We start from the raw sequence: 20,688 nt of genomic DNA on the forward strand, positions 1-20,688 counted from the left end.
TAACGATGTAATCAAGAATCAAAGACAGAAAGAAAGGTGTAATCAAGAATCAAAGACAGAAAGAAAAATGATTGTATCTAAACAAAATGTTCACACAGTAAGTAAATGACTTAAAACACAAAGTACAAAACCTCACTGCTAATACATAAACTTTCTAAAATCTCAAAACCTCAAAGCTTATATGCTTAAATTCTGGAGCTTGCCTTGTACACCACATGTGATCGCTGTCTGGCAGAATGCATAACTTCACAAGCTTAGAAATCTATCCCTTATGACATCATCTCCCAAACAAGACGAACCCAAACTGAAGAAGGTAAGATCACATAGACCAACACTGTAAAGATAAAAAATACTAGGCAGAACCTGCTAGTCAAATCCTCAATGTCTACATGAAAATGTATGCTATATGTCTGCCGATTGATTTCTGCAACTTAATGCAGACAAAATTGGGCAGTTGTCACCTTGAAATAGCACCATACTGTCATTGTCCACGTCCATGTATTCCCAAAACAGTACTACTTGGCAAGCTGAGGATGCCTTCTCAGTTTCTCAACAGAAAAGTGCATAACCAGGATTCTTGAAGACAAGTCAAGAAGAAATATAATACACATCTTGGCAGTGAAAGCTATACACCAGAAGTCACATACATCATCGGCCAAATCTGCCTCTACCTCTGCCTCGAACACCCCCTCCACCTTCACATCACATATCAAAGAAGAAAAATGTTATCTATCGATGACAAATACAAAGAAAGGAAAGGCCATTGACTAACATTGAGCAATACCTTGCCCGCGGAAAGCCATTCGATTATCACGTAGATTAGCATCGTACTGGCGTGAACCCCATTGCCCATTGTAACCTCTTGTAGCTGCTTGCAGCTGGTTGTAACCTCGCATGTTGTTTTGCATATTGCCACCATTGAACCCTCTTGTCCCATCCGTAGGGTAGCAGCTATTTTGCCCTCTGTTGCCCACCTGTACATTGATATTCCTGTAACCTTTTGCATCAGCTAATGAGTCACCTTTATTGTATCCTCGCATGTTCCCCTGAGTGGCAAACCCCCTGCTGACAGATCTCATATCCCCCTGCCCCTGGCCTTGATTGTACCCTCTTCCACCTGCGCCATATCCTCGACCTCTGACACCATAATCACCTCTCCCAGGATTCCAGTTCTCAGCATCATAGTAACCACTACCAGGGCGCATATTTCCTGCACACTTATCAAGTCATAATAAACACTCCAAAGCCTCAAAAACTTCTGTCATCAAAGAGCTACTATAACAATTTAATTAGGATCCTTGCCTCGAACATAGGTGCGGCCCCCTCTGCGTCCACCTATATCCATCAGGTAATATAAACTGAGAAACATCTTTTAAAACAAAAGCTCAAGACTGCGTGAAGAAATAGCCGCATACCTTCTTCTTGATTCAGAACAGACAGAGGCCGAACCTGCTTTGAAGAAGGTGGTTGATACCTGTTAGAAATTCAAAAACGTTCAAACTCACCAGCCACACACATGCACACAAGTACAAAGCTGTCTTGCTGTGCACTTACCCATAGGAGGAGACATCAAGCTGCTTTGTCGACAAAGTGATGGAAATCATAGAAACATGTCTTACCATTTCTAACCTGCCAGAAGCTTTTACAATAAGGCCAAAGGGAAAACTCATTTTGCACTGCATGCAGCAACCAGTTATTTGAGTTGTGGGGCAGGATATACTCACGTGTTCAGACCCTCTTCCAAAGGTTCCCATACATCCTTCACATCACTAGAGCCCAAAGATATATTTTGATGCAAGCCTCTGATTCTTTTCTATTGCACGTAAAACCTGGTTTGAGGTAAATACAAAGTGCAACAAGTGCAGTTGGCATGTAACACCTAATGCATACCTTCAGAATTTCTGCCACCAATACAGCTTTGCTAGTTACTCTCCCCATGGCAGTCAGAACTACCTCCGTAACATTGTTATCCTGCAGGTTGACAGATGCAAATTAAAGCTCCAGCAAACTCCTCAAGCATTTTTGTAGTAACATCTTCAGAAGTTGGTACACAATCTTAGTACAGAAATCCCCTTTAACACTCGGCTTCTCAGAAACATCATGAAATATCTGCTCTTCCCTAAAGAAAAGTAATTTTCAGTAGCAAATTATTGAGCTAATCAAAACATAGGTGGTGCAGAGATGGAAAAACCGTATATCAGTACAAACTCTTATCAAATAGACGAGCTTTTGCTTTGTGCACCTACAGCTACCACATCAGCTATAGGCTCGCCGCTCTTGTAACATCGGAAGAACTTTAAAGATTTTTAAAAGAGTAAGTGAATTGTGTAAACTTGCGGCTTGCAAAACAACGAATGACTATCAGGCAACGAACCACGACATATCGTCATTGTCTTGAAAAGCAGAAAGAAAGAGCATGCCGTGCAAACAATGTGTGTCCGCGTGCACAAGACATGCACGAAGTGTGTGCTTTGCCACAGGGATGCTAAGGCTTTGAGCATACCTGGAAGAGAGACGTTGCGTAGGAAACGTAGCTACCGGACAAGCCTTGCGCAGTGATGCGGATCTCATTTTCTTTCAAAGAAGGAGGAGCCGCCGTGCGGGTCGAGGCCACTCGCTTGTAGCTCTCCATGGAAGCTGCAAGACGCGCGCGCACGCGTGTGTGTGTGTGTGTGTGAGAGAGAGAGAGAGAGAGAGAGAGAGAAAGAGAGATTGCGCGCGCGAGGGTTTGGGGTTTAAGGGCCCGGGAGAGTATCGGAACGTACTAGGCTACATTTGCATGAAAGAAGGTCCGTAGCCTGTTAAGGTGTCATTGTTCGATCACTAATTCACAAGTGAGTGGATCTTTGAACTCCAGACCCCTCGTTGATAGTTTAACCCCCTCGTTGATAGTTTAACCACACACACAACTTAGAGGTACTAGTTTCGTCTGCGGCCTTCACCGGACCCTCTCTCTCTCTCTCCCCCTTCCTTTCAGGAGCTGCGTGCCACACTCGCCTGAAGCAAGAGGTGTTGACATGTGTCCGGGGGAAGGGCCAGAATAGAACTACACGGGCCTTGGCCGAATTTACAATTAGATCGGATTGTTCTATGAGATAATGGAACGCAGTGGATCCCCACCCCCCCGAAAAAAGGGTCAAAAATAAATTAGTCATGAGGACTCGCACTTGCTAAAGCTTCTTTTGGAATATCTAGAGAAAGCTTGTGTTTTTGTCATGAAAGGTCTTTGTATGTGTTCATGTCAAAATGGTAACAAGCAGAATTGGCTTCCTCCTAAGATGCTCTGACCCACGCCCTCTCATTGTAACTCTAATGAATTGGCTTTAGTTATAGATTGATAGCAAAAAATCCCCCCACCTACTATTGCAACATGTCACAATAGCATAAAGCAAAACATATGCGCTACCTCTATACCTACCTTTCAATGAGCGAAATTGTTCTTAGGTGGTCTTGGAGCAGCTCGTGTCACCTCTAACACTACCCTTGAATGTGCCAAAGAGCTCTTAGGCGGTCTCACAACCTCTAATATCATTTCCATTCTTACCATCTGACGTGCGAAAGGGGTCCAAGCTGGTCTTGCAACCCTTAAGCTTGGATAACACTTGGGACCTCTTGCTTTTTTGCCATCATGTGTCAAAGGCCTTACTTATGGTTGTGTTTTTTTAGGTTTTGAAGATAAGGGAATGATACCTTTAAGTGGTGATCTTTTGAATCATTGTTTGTTTTTTAATGCCAAACCTTTACCTTGAGAAAACCAAAGTTCATCATTAAACCTTCGCTCATCTATATGTATTCTATAATGGCAAAGAGAGTGCATTTTACACGTGTCGAGAACTACGAAATGAAGGTTACAGTCCAAAAAATTTATGCGCACGATAAAGAGGGAGAGAGAGAGGCCGTCTTCGACGGCCAGCCATACTAGTTTGTTAAACACCTCTCTAGAAGACACACACAATCCTTAGATATTTAATTAAATATTTTCTTTTATTCCTTTTGCTCATTGGTCTACAAGAGGCAAAGGTCTCAGGGGACACCAGCGCACGAGAGGGGGTACTTGTTTTTGTGTTACCCATTGCTATCTCCACTAATTGCACCCCTTTGAGGTACCCCACTCTCCTCAACACTATCTAACACGGGGTCTTGAATGAAGCTAAGGAAGTGGGATCAACGATCGAGAAGTGCGGACACGACAACAAAGACGCGCGTCGACAACAATTGCTGAAAAGTCAACAAGGGATGAAAACAAAGGCGCACATCGACATCTATTGCTAAAAAGTAAACAATGACATAAAAAATAAACAAGGACATGGGGGGGTGGGGGGGAGGTAAACGTAAACTCACTTTATCATCAAGGGCGCTTTAAGTGGTTTCAACAAACCACATGCGCCTACGTGATTAGCTCGTCAGCCTTCCCAACCGTGAGGTTGTGGGTTCAAGTCTCGAGTTGTTGTCCATGCGTTGACTTTTTTGAGACCCTTCCCCTACCTCAAGATTCGCATGCTTCAAGCAACCGGCTCCAAATCCATGCTCCGATGGCCACGATGCACCATGATGAACTGGTGGTCTCATCCACGGCACCAACAAAGCAGCCTCGAGCTGCGAGAGGAGTTCAAGCGTGGCAACACACGAGCTGCTTCCTCGCGCAACACAAACTACACTCTCACAGCACAATGTCTCGGGCAGCATAGAGCTATGAACAATATCCCCTACCTTCTCTTCTTCCGCTACGGCCGATGGTCTGCCTTTCCTTGTCTTCTTCCGCTACAAGCAAGATGAGGCCCCAAGTGGAAGCTTTTCAAATTAATGCTCCTCCAGAGTCCAATGGCGCTGCAAGGCCAATGGCCATAAGTGCCTCTCTCTCTCTCTCTCTCTCTCTCTCTCTCTCTCTCTCTCTCTCATGGAGGTAGGCCCCATGCCTTCAACTTCTTCTTCTCTCTCTTTCTCTCTCCTTCCTTCTTCTTTTGTCTCCATGTCTTCCTCCTCTTCTTGTTCTCTCTCTTACTCTCTCCTTCCTTCTTCTTTTGTCTCCACGTCTTCCTCTTCTTCTTCTTTTCTATTTCGCTCTTGAGACGTCTCTTCTCTCTCTCTCTCTCTCTCTCTCTCTCTCTCTCTCTCTCTCAAAACCTTACAGCATGTATAACCGCTCAGGTTTTCAGTTGACGATGATGTATTTCTATTGATTTGGGGTATGGTACTTGTCAGCACTTGAAGAAGAGAGAGAGAGAGAGAGAGGTTGACAATGCATTTTTGTTTTTACATGTGTGCAAATTATAAGGAGTTGGTGTGGTATATAGATTATTATCTCTCTCATGTTTTCTCTAGCATTTCTTTGTAATCTATATGCTTCTTCTTCTTCTTCTTCTCTTTGTTTGTCTTCTTCTAATGGTGGGGATCTGGATTGTTGCCACCTTAGCAACAACCGCCAGGAAAGCCACATTCCTTAATAGTAAGGTCATCCATAAGCAAATGAGACCTAAGCCGTAGCTTGAATGCAACTTAGTATTTTTTGTAATCTACAAATATAACACACTGACGTACAAACTTTGTTGTTATCCCCCACCCATTTCATTGACATCATGTAGCAATGGTGGTGTCAGGCTTTTCTCACGATAGTGTGCAACATTTACATGAGGGATAGGGCACATTGTACAAGTGGAGCTACATGCAAACATCTTATCGCCAACACGATAGGAAGCGCGTAGAGCATTATCGAGGAAAGTATATTTTCCTGGACGGTCAGGCAGTGATGGAAGTCGAATATCTTACAGAAGTGAAGATCTTAGTGAGTAAGAGAGAGTGAGAGGGAGAGCGTGGTGGGGTGTGAAGCTGCTACCACAACAAGCGGGGCTATTTTGGCATTACGCATTGGATGTTGGCATGAACGGGTATTGGCCTATCGTGGGGCCAAGTCGATCCCAACGTGATGGCGGAGGTGGTCAGGTTATGGTGCAAATGCATAAGCACATAGATGATAGGGATGGCCTTGATGCTAAGCTCTCTCTCTCTCTCTCTCTCTCTCTCTTTGTGTGTATGATAACCTGATTATAAAAACCTAGCTTCTCATCGTGAATAAGTTTACGGCTTTTATACTATTGGACGCAATACAGATCCAAGTGCACCAGCATACAAATTAAGCTATAAAAAAAGACCAGTTTTAGCCTTATATTAACCATCTTGGAGGCATTGGTGATATGTAAGCAATTGACATTGGAAAGTAGTTCATGCTGAGACTCTTAGCCTCAGACTGCCATTGGAGGTAGAAACCTGGAACTTAACTCTGCTTCAACCTCACAACACTAGAGATACTCTCTCTCTCTCTCTCTCTCTCTCTCTCTCTCTCTCTCTCTCTCTCTCTCTCTCAAAAGCAAAGCTTGCAACGATGCGTTTATTGGGCCAATTCATGATAGGCTACATTCAGACTCTCAAGATTTGCATTGCACGTGTATGGGATACATAAAGTAGGTCATAAGTCAAAAGTTGAAAAGTAGAGAAAGCTGGAGATGATAGGGCCATGGTTGTAAAATTGGTTTAAGCATATGGTTTGGTTTTGTATATAGCTTCTCTATTTTTGCGACTGAAGGCGGTGAAAATCCTACTTGATGGTCCTAACAAAGCCACTTTTGTCTTGCTTCTTGTAAGGTCCTCCTCCTGACCCTTACTCTTGATCGACATATCTAAGCCATCATCTTTTAGAAAACGAAAAAAAAAAATCGAGTAAATTTGGGCTAAGTCCAACATCCTAGTTACTCACGAGACGCTTTCGGTTAACATCATGCGAACGTGGATACAATTAATGCATGGGAAATTAGTTTTATCTAAAGAAAAAATTGGTCAAGGAAAGGATAAGGATAAGGTGAAAAAGTAGATTGTTAAATAAATCACTTGTTAAAAAAGTAGCTTATTGAAGAAGCTTTAAAAATGAATAAAATCCATCAAGAAATGTAAAAGTAATCTATCAAGATAAGTTAAGGGTCTTATCAAATTAAGCATAAAAGGAGGCCTTCTCTACTCTTTTAACACTTCCTTTCTTATTTTCAAAAGAGTAAGCTTAAGATGTGACACCCCAGAATCTGGGCGCGTCGGGGAGGGGACTTCAAGGGCCCGGCTCGGACGGGACCGGCTCGGGTCGGGGTGTTTCTTCAAGGGGTCCTGGCGCGGACGGCACCGGCTCAGGAGGGCCCGGCTCGGACGGGACCGGCTCGGGCGTGGTTGCGTTCCATGGGTCGACGGCCGTTTGCGTTTCGCGGGTCTTCGCGGGTCTTCCGTTCCGGGTCCCTAGCCCCACGTAGCCTCAGGCTCCGTCTCACTGACGGAGGGTCATAGCGTGCCCCGGGGAACCTTGCGTGGAGTCCCCACGGTGCGCGAGTACGTGGAGTGAGGCTACAGTGTATAGGTGGGGGGTCCCCTCCCGTGGCCGTTCTCGGGAGGCTCATACCCCTTATATACACCCCCGGTTGAAGAGAGTTCGACGACCGCGTCGAACGTGGGAAAAGAGTGCTTGGCTATGCATGAGGCCGTGGGGAGAAAGGGGTGCATATAAGTGCAAGTGAGCAAAACTGTTCCCAAAATGCAAGTAAGTAGGCATGCTTTGTTTTTGTACTTTTGAATAAAGTGAGTGTGTGTATTTTTGGCTTTTTGGACAGAAGGCTGAAAAAGTATGCTTTGAACACCCAAGTAGAATTCCCCGTACTTGAGCATTCCCCGAATAGGTAACCCGATGTGCGCGGAGCCACCTGCTGCGTTGGCCCGCGCGGAGGCTTCTTGAAAGCCGAATCTGAAAGAGCGTTCCGTCGCAATGCAGCACTTGCGAGTTGGTCCCTGTTTGGACGTCATTTGGAGGGCAAGCTCGGGGCCCTGTGGTCTCTTTGTAGACTTGAATGGGTCTTCAGCTCAGCATGGGCCACAAAAGTGGCCGGGGTGCGACGAACACCGTTGGCTTGGTTCATCGCGTTTTTGGTCTTTCTCTGTTTTTGTTATAAAGAGCCCTGTCTGGCTCGCATCTTGCCTTTTTCTCATGTAGAGAGCCCTGTCTGGCTCGCATCTTGCCTTTTTCTCATGTAGAGAGCCCTGTCTGGCTCGAATCTTTGCTTTTTTTGTGTGTTGGAGGTGCCGGCTCTGATCAGGGCCGGCACGGGTCACGGGTGACGGCCCGCGGGTTGGACGCGTCACGAAGAGCCCTGTCTGGCTCGCATCTTTCCTTTTTATCATGGAGGTGCCCGGCTCGGATCGGGGCCGGCGCGGGTCACGGGTGACGGCCCGGTGTTCAGGGACGCGTCACGGGGACGGAGGGCGTGAGGTTGCTTTCTGGAGCTCTCTTCACCAAGATTTTGACGACCCGGGCCATTGCGGTTGGAGTTGTCGTGAGGATCGTGCGCGTCGGGCACGTCAGTCTTCGGCTCGTTTCCAGGAGCTCGTTTCTGGAGCTCTGATACCAAGTGTGACGCCCCAGAATGTGGGCGCGTCGGGGAGGGACCGTTTTCCTTTGCTCTGATACCAAGTGTGACGCCCCAGAATCTGGGCGCGTCGGGGAGGGGACTTCAAGGGCCCGGCTCGGACGGGACCGGCTCGGGTCGGGGTGTTTCTTCAAGGGGTCCTGGCACGGACGGCACCGGCTCAGGAGGGCCAGGCTCGGACGGGACCGGCTCGGGTCAAGTTGCCTTCACAGGGGCCCGGCTCAGACGGGACCGGCTCGGGCGTGATTGCGTTCCATGGGTCGACGGCCGTTTGCGTTTCGCGGGTCTTCGCGGGTCTTGCGTTCCGGGTCCCTAGCCCCACGTAGCCTCAGGCTCCGCCGCACTGACGAAGGGTCATAGCGTGCCCCGGGGAACCTTGCGTGGAGTCCCCACGGTGCGCGAGTACGTGGAGTGAGGCTACAGTGTCTAGGTGGGGGGTCCCCTCCCGTGGCCGTTCTCGGGAGGCTCATACCCCTTATATAAGAGTGAACTTGTGAAAGCCAAAGCTAATCCTCTTTCACACACACCTCTCTCTCCAAGAGAAACCATGTCCATTATCAGAATCAAATTTATAATTACACTCTTCATCTTCTCTCTCCTAACCTTCAAGCTTTTCATAGCTTGAATCTTTCTTAACTTCCCATTCTTCCAATGGCCAAATCGGTGGTCTGCAAGCGAAGTGAAGCAGGAAAGAGCCGGCTACGTCAATACACTTCGTCGTTACTCTTTCAAAGCAAAGAGAAGACCTTACAATATACACACTAAAGTAAGGTTATGTTGCTATTACTCATTCTTGAAAGATATTTACTTTCATGCTTTCTTAAATCTATACTATATATAGTGGAGCTAAAAAAATTTGAACAAGGAGAAGGCATCCACTTGTCACACTTTGCTGCATTTAAAAGAAAACCTTAAAAAATGTAAAAGTGAAAGGTAGAAAATGAGAAAACTTTTGAGTCTTAGAAATGTAAAGTAAAAAACTTAGTACCACCGAGACTACTTTTGCTTTATTGAGCCATTTGAAGGGTGGGTTTACTTTGCATTTTGAAGGCCACAAAGAACTTCTCTCCATGTGTTATCTAAGTCTATGGTCATACGACGCTTAGTTGCCCGTTACATTAGCTGACACTTTTCGATAGTGTATAGCTTTTTGCCGGCTTACTATACCTAAAACATCATAATTTTCAAACTATGCCGGTTTCTTGCCGGCCAGTTCCTCTCTCTCTCTCTCTCTCTATATATATATATATATATATATATATATATATATATATATACTTGCTGCTCCCCGTGACATTTTGAACTGCCGTTCCTGGCTTAGTTAACATTGTCAAGGCTTACAGACAACTAAGCTTCGCGTGACCATGCCCTAATGAACCTCCCTTTGTAGGCTTGCACGAACCTTCCATGTCGTAAATGATCTTCAACCTTAATGCTCAAAGCTCAATAGTTGCATGCATTGATGGGGGCTTTTCACAAGCCAAGCTCCCATACCCCTCTTCTCTCGTCCCCACCCCATGAAAACCTCCTCTTAGGGAGGGAGTGATAAAAGGCATTGGAAAAAAGTAAGAAAAAAAATAAAGTATGATTATGTAAATATATAAGAAAGGTAAAATAGGCCACCTCATGCCTGCGGGGCAGCCCATCCCCACCTTGCCTCGTTTTTCTTCATTGTTGCCCCGTCGTGTGTCCCTTTCCCTCTCCTCCACTCAAAAGGTCAACCCCCTCTCTCTTCCCCTTGTCCTTTCTCCTTTCTCTCTCCCCTCAAGCTACCCCACCTCTCACCAATAATGCATTATAACTCACCAATAATGCACCCTAACTCACATGCAACTTACCCTATCTTCCAAAATAATATACCCCACCCCCTCTTTCTCTCTCCTATCATATCCCATGACCTAAATACCCCCCCCCTCTCTCTAAAGGGCGCCATGTCTCTTGTCTTGTAGCTAAATAACCTCCCCCACACTCACACACACTCAGTTTCACTGAAAAAGGTGCCCACAGACCCATCCCCACCCAGTGGTTACCTGTTTTTTCTTGTGTTCACACACATCTGCACACAGATTCACCTCTGAACACACTCCCCTCTTGTAATTACTTTATTCTCCATGTCACCTCTCACTTTTTTTCATCAACCCATCTCTCTCTCTTAGTCTCTCTCTCATGAGACTGCTGTTCTGGCACATATACACACAGCCAGACAAGTGGGGCCCACAGTCACATGGCCTATGTAGATCATGATTTCTTCATTTCTAAATTCTAGAATTTCTCCCCCCTCCTCCCCTATATAAAGAGGGGTCACCATCACACTAAACACACACAACATCACCAAAGAACAAACTATGCACTGTGTGTGCCTAGTGCACACACACACACACACACACACCATCACCATCACCGCAATCACCATGCTTGTCTTGAGCATGACCTCTACACCCTTGGCTATGGAAGATGAAGGGCAACTAAATGAAGGATGATGGCCATAATCCTCGTGCGAGTCTTCGCCATCAACTCCCACCTATCCGCCATGTGCTCTACCACTCTCTCCCTTCTCATTCCCCTACCCTATGCTCCCCATTTCATCGCCTAATTCTCTAAATAAAGCTTGAGGTTTTGTGAGTATGTTTTCTTGCAATGTTTTGCCCATGTGAGGTGTGCGGAATCGCCACCTAGTCTTGTGTTTTGGAGTGAGCTTGTGTATGTGTGAAGGGTGTGCGGATTCGCTATCCTTTTGTGATGCCTAAGTACTAAGCCGCTATACCCCCTCCCTCTCTCTCTCTCTCTCTCTCTCTCTCTCACTTGATCTCATTCCCTTTCCTTTTCATCATTACTCCCAAGCATCCATCTCTCTTGGATGAAAACTTTGTTATGGTGGTGTGTTGTTTGCGTCCTAGCCGCTGAAGCTAGGTGGTGCCCCCTGTTTGCTTTACCATGACAAGCTCGAGGCGCGCCATTCGGTCCCCGGTGATTTAGAGGCCATCGGGGTTCGGGGTTCGCTTTGCTCCCGTCAGCATGTATCCGTGTTTTGTATGTATGTATGTGTGTATGAGAGAGAGAGAGAGAGAGAGAGAGAGAGAGAGAGAGAGATTGTGACATTATTGATTGCAAGATTTTGTGTGTGCTGAGAAATAGAGAATGGTCCATGTGATTCATCCTGTGTGTGTGTGTGTGTGTGAGAGAGAGAGAGAGAGAGGGAGAGGACTCTCACACTTGCACAAGAGAGAGAGGGAAGGGAGAATAAGCATTGGTCTTACAATCAACAATCGACAAAGTGATGATCAACAGAATCCACAATCGAGAATCAGGAATCGAAATTAACATCTACAAGATCAATAATTGACATAATTGGAAAAATTTGATCCGACGAATCCAAAGCAGAAGGCGTGCAATCTCAAGGCAAGAGCGAACCTCAATAAATAGCAAAGGTGGATGAAGAGAGGCAACTCCGGCAAATCTTGGCTATTTCTGAAAGTCTTTATGCTAGATTTTTTGTTCTTGCCTTTAGGTTGACTCGGAATTCAAAGGTGAATCTCAAACTAGGCAAAACTGGACCTCAACAAATAAAAAGGTGGACGACAGGAGGCAACTTTGACAAATCTTGGCTATTTTTGAAGGTCTTTATGCTAGATTTCTTGCTCTTGCCTTTAGGTTGACTTAGAATTCAAAGAGAGAGAGAGAGAGAGAGAGAGAGAGAGAGAGGAGGGGGGATGAGGGCTCTCACACCAACATAAGAGAGAGAGGGGAGGGAGAATAAGCATTGGTCTTACAATAAGCAATCGACAAAGAGACGACCAATAGAATCCACAATCGAGAATCAAGAATTGACATCGACATCTACAAAAGCGAGAATTGACATAATTGAAAAATTTCGATTTGGCGAATCCAAGGTAGAAGGCGTGCAAGCCCAAGGAAAGAGTGGACCTCAATAGATAGCAAAGGCAGATGACGGGAGGCAACTCTAACAAATCTTGACTAGTTTTGAAGGTCTTTATGCTAGATTTCTTGCTCTTGCCTTCCGGTTGACTCAAAATTCAAAGGTGAATCTCAAACCAGGCAAGAGCGGACCTCAATAGATAGCAAAGACGGACCACGGGAGGCAACTCCAACAAATCTTGGCTATTTTTGAAGGTCTTTATGCTAGATTTCTTGCTCTTGCCTTCGGGTTGAGTCGGAATTCAGAGAGAGAGAGAGAGAGAGAGCGCTCTCACGCCAACACAAGAGAGAGAGGGGAGGGAGAGTAAGCATTGGTCTTACAATCATCGAGAATCGACAAAATCGAGAATTGATGTAATTAAAAAATTTTGATCCGATGAATCCAAGGCAGAGGGCGTGCAAGCCCAAGGCAAGAGCGTACCTCAATTGATAGCAAAGGCGGACGACGGGAGGAAACTTTGACAAATCTTGGCTATTTTTGAAGGTCTTTATGCTAGATTTCTTGCTCTTGCCTTTGGATTGACTCAGAATTCTAAGGTGAATCTCAAAATTCATAGGTAGAATTGCACTAAGCCTAGGTTTTTCCAAGTGCTAGGTTGGACTAAATCGAGGTGAGGCACAATACTTTCTCCTAAAAACTTGAAAAACTTACATATGAGAAATTTTAGGGGCAACTTTATTATATTTGAAAACTATTACACTCAATTTCTCTATACTTTGTAGGTTTTCTCACCTTCAAATCTAACATTTAGATATAAATTTCAAAATATGTAGGTGGGATTACACTAAACGGAGGAATTTTCAATCATTCAACTATCCTATATTTTTTCCAAAAGAATTAGAGGCAAATTTAATTTATTTGAAGGCTTTTGCACTAAACTTCTAGATTCTCTAAACTTTAATATAGGTGCTTTGAACTTTGGAGATATTCTCACCTTGAATTTAAGATTTAAAGTTGTGATGCTTGGTTGTTAGCCTTTTTGCATCCATGGCTTTTTTTGGAGCATGGGGATGTTGTATCTTTTATGTTTCCAATTCATTACAACTCACTCTGACAAGTGATAAGTGAGTGCTGGTAAAAACAAAGTTTTTCAAAAAATTAGAGGTAAATCTTAAAATTTGTAAGTGGGATTATAATAAACCTAGGTTTTTTCGTCCAATTGTTGTGGGTGTCCTAACCTTCAAATTAAACTCTTATGAGTGTGTGGCCCATCCTATGGATGGAGAGATAGGGGGGGGGAGACTCATAGAGAGATCCTTTTCTTGGCACCCAATCCACTCTCTTTCTTGCTTTGTCTTGGTCTCCAACTCCCATCCCCTCCAAGCCCTTTCCTTATGTGACATGGCAGGGGCCTCCAAGGTGCATTAGATATAGTCGAGGAAATTTGTAGTGGGATTACACTAAACCTATATTTTTCTCAGCCGCTCGTGTACACAATACTTTTTTGCTAGAGGGACTCCACGCGTTGCCTTCTGGTTGATTTGCATGACATGTGATCAACAATGAAATTGAGTTATTGAGTCCATGCTGGTTGTCCTCTTGCTATAGACGCATTAAAGAGCCTTCAAAAATTACATGAAGTAGTCCATATTCAATGCAAATCTATTCTTTCCCAATGTCTTGAAGTAGTTAAAATCATACACCTGACATTGTGTTAACCTCTATGTGTGTGTGTGTGTGTGTGAGAGAGAGAGAGAGAGAGAGAGAGAGTGAGTGAGAGAGAGAGAGAGGGAGATTGTGCAAATCAACCCTTTCTCAGCAACGTGCAAATATAGTACCCAAAATTGTACGCCTGACAACTTGGGTGTGTGTGTACGCATACGGTGTGCACTGTGTGTATGTGTGTGTGACCATCACCATGTGTGCCACAGAGAGAGAGAGAGAGAGAGAGAGCACTCTGCCACTAGCAACTAGACAAACAAAGAGAAATAATGAGGTGGGTCACCAGGACCAAAACCAAGACCTTGTACGCCTGACAACTTGCGTGTGTGTGCATGCATATGCGTGTGCACTGTGTGTGTGTGTGTGTGTGTGTGTGTGACCATCACCATGTGTGTCATAGAGAGAGAGAGAGAGAGAGAGAGAGAGAGAGAGAGAGAGCGAGAGAGAGCTCTACCACTAGCAACTAGACAAACAAAAAGAAATAATAAGGTGGTCACCAGGACCAGAACCAAGACCTTGACTAGGGTAGCTACTGGTGATCACATATAGGTACGATAGGCCAAGCGGTGGTGCTGCAACATTTAGCAATAGTATTTTAATTCAAGTTCATGCTTTACGTACTTACATATTTCAAAGTTGAGGAGTGTCACTTAAAATATCCATTTACTGAAACCATAGGGACCATATGAAATTCAACAGTTTATAGGTCGTTGCATACCTAATTATACCTAATTCTTGTACAATGACTCACGCATTGTCCATGTCTAACTCTATATGGTAATAGCCTATGATTCTAAAACAATGTGCCTTATACAATGCCATAATAGAATGTATGGAATAATATTGAAGCTTGCAATAGAGATAGTGGCCCATTTAGGTGGTCTAAAGATAACAATTAGTTCAATGTCATATCAATTCAAGTTTATGCTTTACATACATACCTGACAATCCTTGATACAGAGCCCCTCCATAGTGGAGAATCTAAAAAGAAACTTCTTATGTGAAAATAGTTAAAAATTTGATGTCAAACCCAAGCCATTGCATACCTTGAATGTAAAATCGTGTATCATTGAGGGTATAGGAAAGTATGGGTTGTCATGCCATTCTCTCCTGTTTAAAAAGGAAGATTTAAAAGTAGAGAGAGAGAGAGAGAGAGAGAGAGAGAGAGAGAGAGAGGAAACTAGAGAAAGAAGGCTTTGATATTACTCAAATACCATAGGCACATTAAGGGCTCTGTAAGTCCAAGGATCTATGTTGCATACATTTTGCAAGATGTTAAGGGTTGTATTTACTTTAGAGAATATCCTCAATTGATATGGTGTAGTGTGATCACCAGTATCCCCCACCTGCTCTAAATTGAGTGGCCTTTCATCAATCACAAACCAAATACTTACGGACCAAGCCCAAATATCACCCACCACAATCACGGCATCGTGGTGGTACTATGAGTGTTCAAGGTGAGCATGGGAGAACCCTCCCATATGAGGGAGGGCCTCCCACTAGACGATCACCCATGTCAAGTATGAAATTTTCACCAAAGGTGGTAACCACCACTGGCTCCAACCACCATAGCAGTGGTGCCACCGCCACTATCAAATCACACGTGATAATGTTGTCGTTCCACTTGCGCACGCATGTTGCCCATAGAATGCCATAGCCATGGCTTATGGGAGGTTTTCCTATTTTGATATATGTACCTCATTATCCATGAGCTCCCCATTGCATATGCGTTTTTTGAATTCCATGTGGCATGCCCAAAATCCTCCCCATTTAAGCATTAAAAAAACTTCCCTTTGTAGACTATTTTGGACCCAATTGGGGTTCAAAACCCAGTGCCCTAACATTGAGTGGGCAAAAACCAAAAAGGGCTTCCAAAGCTACAACACATGCACCCAATTTAGCATACATATCATTCAATACACTCCCATTACCGACCAACAAAATTCATCCTAACCAACAGAGTTCACCACTTTAAGCAACCATATCAACCAAAACTTTGCCACAATCTGGATAGTGCTCGATGAAGTTTGGAATTCGCCATCATGCCAACCAAAACTATGCCAATCAAAGAAGAAGGCCATAAGTTGGCAAGCTTGGTTTTTCATCTCGTAATCGCAAAGGAACGTGACATCGGGCTTATGTTGTTGGGCCACTTTTTTGAAAGCCTTGATAAAATTTTGTAGGGCTACGAATTGGACATCTACAAATTCTTCTCCTCTACAATATATACTTTCAACATTTCACCTCTATCCCACCTAAGACTTGCACAAACACCAGCAAGTTGCCTTCAAAACCATTCACTCTATCAACACATCCACATGCATAATCTCCTTCAGCTAATCAATTCTAGCCACAACAACCACAATCAGGTGCTTATCAATGGTGCACCATAACCTATAAAAGCTATATGCTAGCCATCCCACACACAAAAATTCATGACACATTAGTGATCCTCAACAACACACAAAATCGAGGTGTTTTCTCATACTATGTCATCTAGGGCTTTAAAGATGTTTCCAGACTCCCTAAAGATTAGTCACTCTATTATTATTCACTATCTTGACTAAAGTCATGATAATTTTATTTTATTTTTGCACTTTTTCACTCTTAGTCATGTATGATCTAACGAAGCCGACACAATACAAGCTCACCCTTGCAATTAGTCCGTGCTCCTAGGGTGATTCTTTACGTAAAGCTTTGTTAGTATCTAGCCTATCTGCCTTATTAAAATTTAATCTATTTGTCTTAAAATCTGATCAGTTCGTGTTTCTAGGGTAATTCTTGATGTAAAACTTTATTAAAATCTAGCCTATATGCCTTATTAAAATCTAATCTATGTGCCTTGAAATCTAATCGGTTCGTGCTCCTAGGGTGATCTTTTATGTAAAGATTTTTAACATATAGACTATCTGCCTAGGTTGAATACCTAGTATAGCCTCACCTTGATTTCCTTACTCCAATTCCTCATTTATCTACTATGCAAAGTTATCCCACTCAAATGAGTTGGGTTGACCTTGAAAACCCTCTATCTTGCATGTTACTCCTACCCAGACCTCTTAACTAAAAGTATAGTAGAGGCCTTACTATTCTAATTATTCCAACTATCTCTTTGTTATTATAATATGCATGCTCATCTCCCTACTCAGAATATCTCTTTTATTTCTTGCCCGCTTCTCAAAATCTTGCTCAACAGTTCCACTTCTCCCCTCAATCCTGCCTAGAGAGGATCTTGTGATGGCAATGGCTACCACTTCTTAGGTCACCTCAATACATTGAAATTTTAATTTTAATGCACTATTTGGCTTGTTCTTTGCCCATCGTCTGTAGCATATAATTCTTATATTTTATGACTGTCGATCTCTATGCCTCCTAGGCTCCTTAGCTGCCTTTATAAAGGCTTCATAGCCTCACCTTGGTCGCCTAAACACAAGGCCTTTGGTTGCTCTTCACCTCGATTGGGTTGCTGCTTGCAAGTGACCAAATTTGGCATAAGTTTTGTTGCCATTTCTTACAAAACCTCCTTATTGTCCCACCTTGGACAACATGAGTAGGCATTTTGAAAACTACACCTAGCGTTGTTCATAGCAACCTAAACAACACTCCTAGCTTTTACTACATACAACTCTGACTCTCAAGCCAATGATATACTCACTTAGTGATCATCTTAGCTACTAGCAATGATTGTTTGCAGTCAGTTGAAAGAGTAGTATGGCTATACAAGCATTGATGGCATTTGAGCACAATGAAAAAAAAGTGATTTGTGTTTTACTTAATTCCATGTTTAGAATAGACATTATGGGGCTTCAACGACCATACACTATGATAAAAAAACCCATCATAGTTTGAAGAAAAATGGTATAGAAAACTCGTTAAACTCCTTAGGGTAGAGGAGCCAATTAAAAGACATAGGGGCTATCCAACCCCATTATGTGGATATAGTGCTATACTAGTCTCACAACGGTTCAAGTGGAGAAGTGGTACATGAAATGGAACCATGGCACTAGCTCCTTTTCCTAGACAAAGGCTCGCTCCTTACTAGCGCCTTCAAACCTAAACACCCCTGATGGGATTTACCGCTTTTTGTTAAACATAAAATTAGCTGGTATGCGTCTTGCATTTTCAGCACAGTGCAGCTCTTGCATTGTGAGCTTTGTTGGAGAAACAAAAGATCAAGGACTTTTATATTCACCCTCCCTACCCAAGATGGCTAAGGAGAGTCAGCGTCAGAGGTGTTGTTAGTGCCCCTAAACTAGCTCATTTACCTTAGTATGGGCTAGGGTAATCCCTAAACTCGTTAGTATATGCTTGATGTAGAGAATTTGATGTTCTCAATAAATTGGAGTATTTTCCTTGGACTTACGTGACCAAATTAAGATGGAAAATACTTTAGAAGGTTAGAACTTAATATTCATAACATTATCTCTCCCCTTGAAATCATAGTCATCCTCGACTATGGGGTAGGGAAAATAAAGTCATAGCTAGTCATGTTGCCTTGGATAGAGGATCCCTTTTTACCCATCGACATTCTTCCACAGTGGTGACTAACTCCACTTGGTGCTTGGAAGGTGCAGTTGTCTCAAGCATGTCTTTTGTTGGGAGAAGAGGGGGAGATCGACCGCTGAAACTATTCAACACAAGCTGTTGGGAGAAGAGGGGGAGATCGACCGCTTAAACTATTCAACACAAGCTTCCAAGAAATCACCATCAACCTGTCCACCTCTTCTTCCAATTTCCAAGCACACACTCACACCTAGACTATGACACACACACACACACACACACACACACACACAGAGTAAACATAAAATTGACATAGACATGATTGTAAGATATGGAGACTAGATTAGAGAGTACACAACTAATAACCATAGCTTAAGAGAGTAGAGAAGAGAATCTGCAAGAGAAAGGCCTAAATCTAATCCCAAACTCCACGGCACCTCTCTTGTGGAGTTGGTATTTAATATATTATGTTTGAGTTTTAGGTGCCAAAAATTGAGGCCCCTCTTTTTACAACCACTTCACTTTTGTAAATGAGTGAAGCTCATTAGTTCTTGCATGACCCATAAGGGGAGTTCCCACTACAACTATTTACAGAGCCATAGTGGCTTTTTGCAATGATGTTATAAGATACTGTGCAAATATAAAATGGCCAAGAGTAATTTCCGTCGCCTCTTCATCAACTCCCCGCATTCCACTCTACAAAATCATCATCAACTCAATTAGTAAAATAAATAGACAGCACATAATTAACCATTACGCCAGCTATCCCAATTGCAGTTAACCACTACAACAGGAGGGTGCCCAGTCTCGCAACATCCCTCCCACCAGGGATAGCAACTGTCCTCAATTGCTCAATAGAGAAATCAATTGGACCGTGAGTGATGGAAAGTGTGGAGAAGGTCGGGAAAGTTGCGAAAAAACTTTTCAGGCATCCATTTGGCATCCTCTTTAGGGTGGCCCTTGAAAGTCAAAAGGCAACGGTTATAAACCATTCTTGTGCGTGTAGTGGTGGTCTCATGGTCAACTATTTTATCAGGGATGAGTTGCTCTTCTTGGTCTACAAGTGAAGGTGGATATTCATAAATGTGGTGTGTAGGTAGGGTCCTCGGAATGGACGTAAAAGACTAATGTGAAAGGCATTGTGAATGTGCCAATGTGCAGGTAGTTCTAAACAAAAAGAAACATCATCAATGACAGCGGAAATTTTGAAAGGTCCATAAAAACGAGGAGCAAGCTTAACAAAGACATTAGTATCAACACTTTTGATCCTTCGTTTTTCGATGCGAAGTAAAACATGATCACCTTCTTTGAATTGGTGTGCCTTGCAGTGCTTGTTAGCATGCTTGGTGTAAAGTTCTTGTGAGTGTTTAATGGCAGAATGCACACTTGCACAAATATCATGAAAGTCAATAGTGAAATCATCAGTGGCGGCAGGCACAACATTAGAAAGACGTGAAGCTGGAGTAGGAAGAGAGTGACCATATACAATTTCAAATGGAGACTTACCCGTGGCAGTGTGAGTGGTGTTGTTGTATGCAAATTGCAAAATATGTAGGTAATCATCCCATTTCTTAGGTTGAGAAGAAACATAAGCCTTCAACAAGTCAATAATAGTGCGGTTGGTGACTTCGGTTTGACCATTAGATTGAGGATGAAATGCAAAAGTGAAGTCAAGTGTAGTGCCAAGATTTTCAAACACAGTAGTCCAAAAGGCACTACAAAATTATGAATCTCGATAAAAAATAATCACTTTAGGCAAACCATGATGTGGGAAAACAGTCTTAAGAAACAAAAGTGCAGCCTGATGTGTTGTGAGTGTTTTCTTACACGGAACAAAATACGCTTGTTTAGAGAAACGGTCAATAATAGTCCAGATCATGTCATGTTTGTGCATTGTGAGTGGGAAACCAGTAACAAAATCCATTGAAATATGTTCCCAAGGTCTGTCAGGAATGGGGAGAGGATGTATAAGTCCCAATTTCTTACCTGTAGGCTGCTTTGATTTTTTGACAAATCAAACAAGTTGAAACATACTGTTTAACATCCATTCTCATAGTAGGCCAATAGAAATCACAACATAAATTTTGAAAAGTTGCAGCAAATCCTCTATGTCCAGCATAAGGTGGTTTGTGTAAT

At 43.4% G+C, this 20,688-nt stretch overlaps 1 protein-coding gene across 1 annotated transcript; it reads right to left on the minus strand.

The window, feature by feature from the left end:
* Positions 1-305: 305 nt before the first annotated feature.
* Positions 306-2,755, minus strand: LOC147463330 (uncharacterized). The gene is made up of 8 exons (XM_086488097.1): positions 2,504-2,755; positions 1,891-1,971; positions 1,725-1,813; positions 1,555-1,629; positions 1,416-1,474; positions 1,303-1,335; positions 785-1,210; positions 306-695 (listed from the first exon to the last, which is right to left on the minus strand). The coding sequence occupies exons 1-8, from the start codon at positions 2,630-2,632 to the stop codon at positions 649-651; spliced, it is 939 nt and encodes a 312-aa protein (XP_086344223.1). The 5' UTR covers positions 2,633-2,755; the 3' UTR covers positions 306-648.
* Positions 2,756-20,688: the final 17,933 nt, after the last annotated feature.

This window comes from Adiantum capillus-veneris, chromosome 2 (genome assembly GCF_014529385.1).
Source record: "Adiantum capillus-veneris isolate H3 chromosome 2, ASM1452938v2, whole genome shotgun sequence".
Lineage (NCBI taxonomy): Eukaryota > Viridiplantae > Streptophyta > Polypodiopsida > Polypodiales > Pteridaceae > Adiantum > Adiantum capillus-veneris.

Bases quoted from the DNA above. Each gene is read 5' to 3' on its own strand.
- LOC147463330 (XM_086488097.1), bottom strand. From the start codon at position 2,632: ATGGAGAGCTACAAGCGAGTGGCCTCGACCCGCACGGCGGCTCCTCCT. The intron at 1,475-1,554 runs GTAAGTGCACAG...AATTTCTAACAG, and splicing joins CTTGATGTCTCCTCCTATGG to GTATCAACCACCTTCTTCAA. The intron at 1,336-1,415 runs GTATGCGGCTAT...TGATGGATATAG, and splicing joins TGTTCTGAATCAAGAAGAAG to GTGGACGCAGAGGGGGCCGC.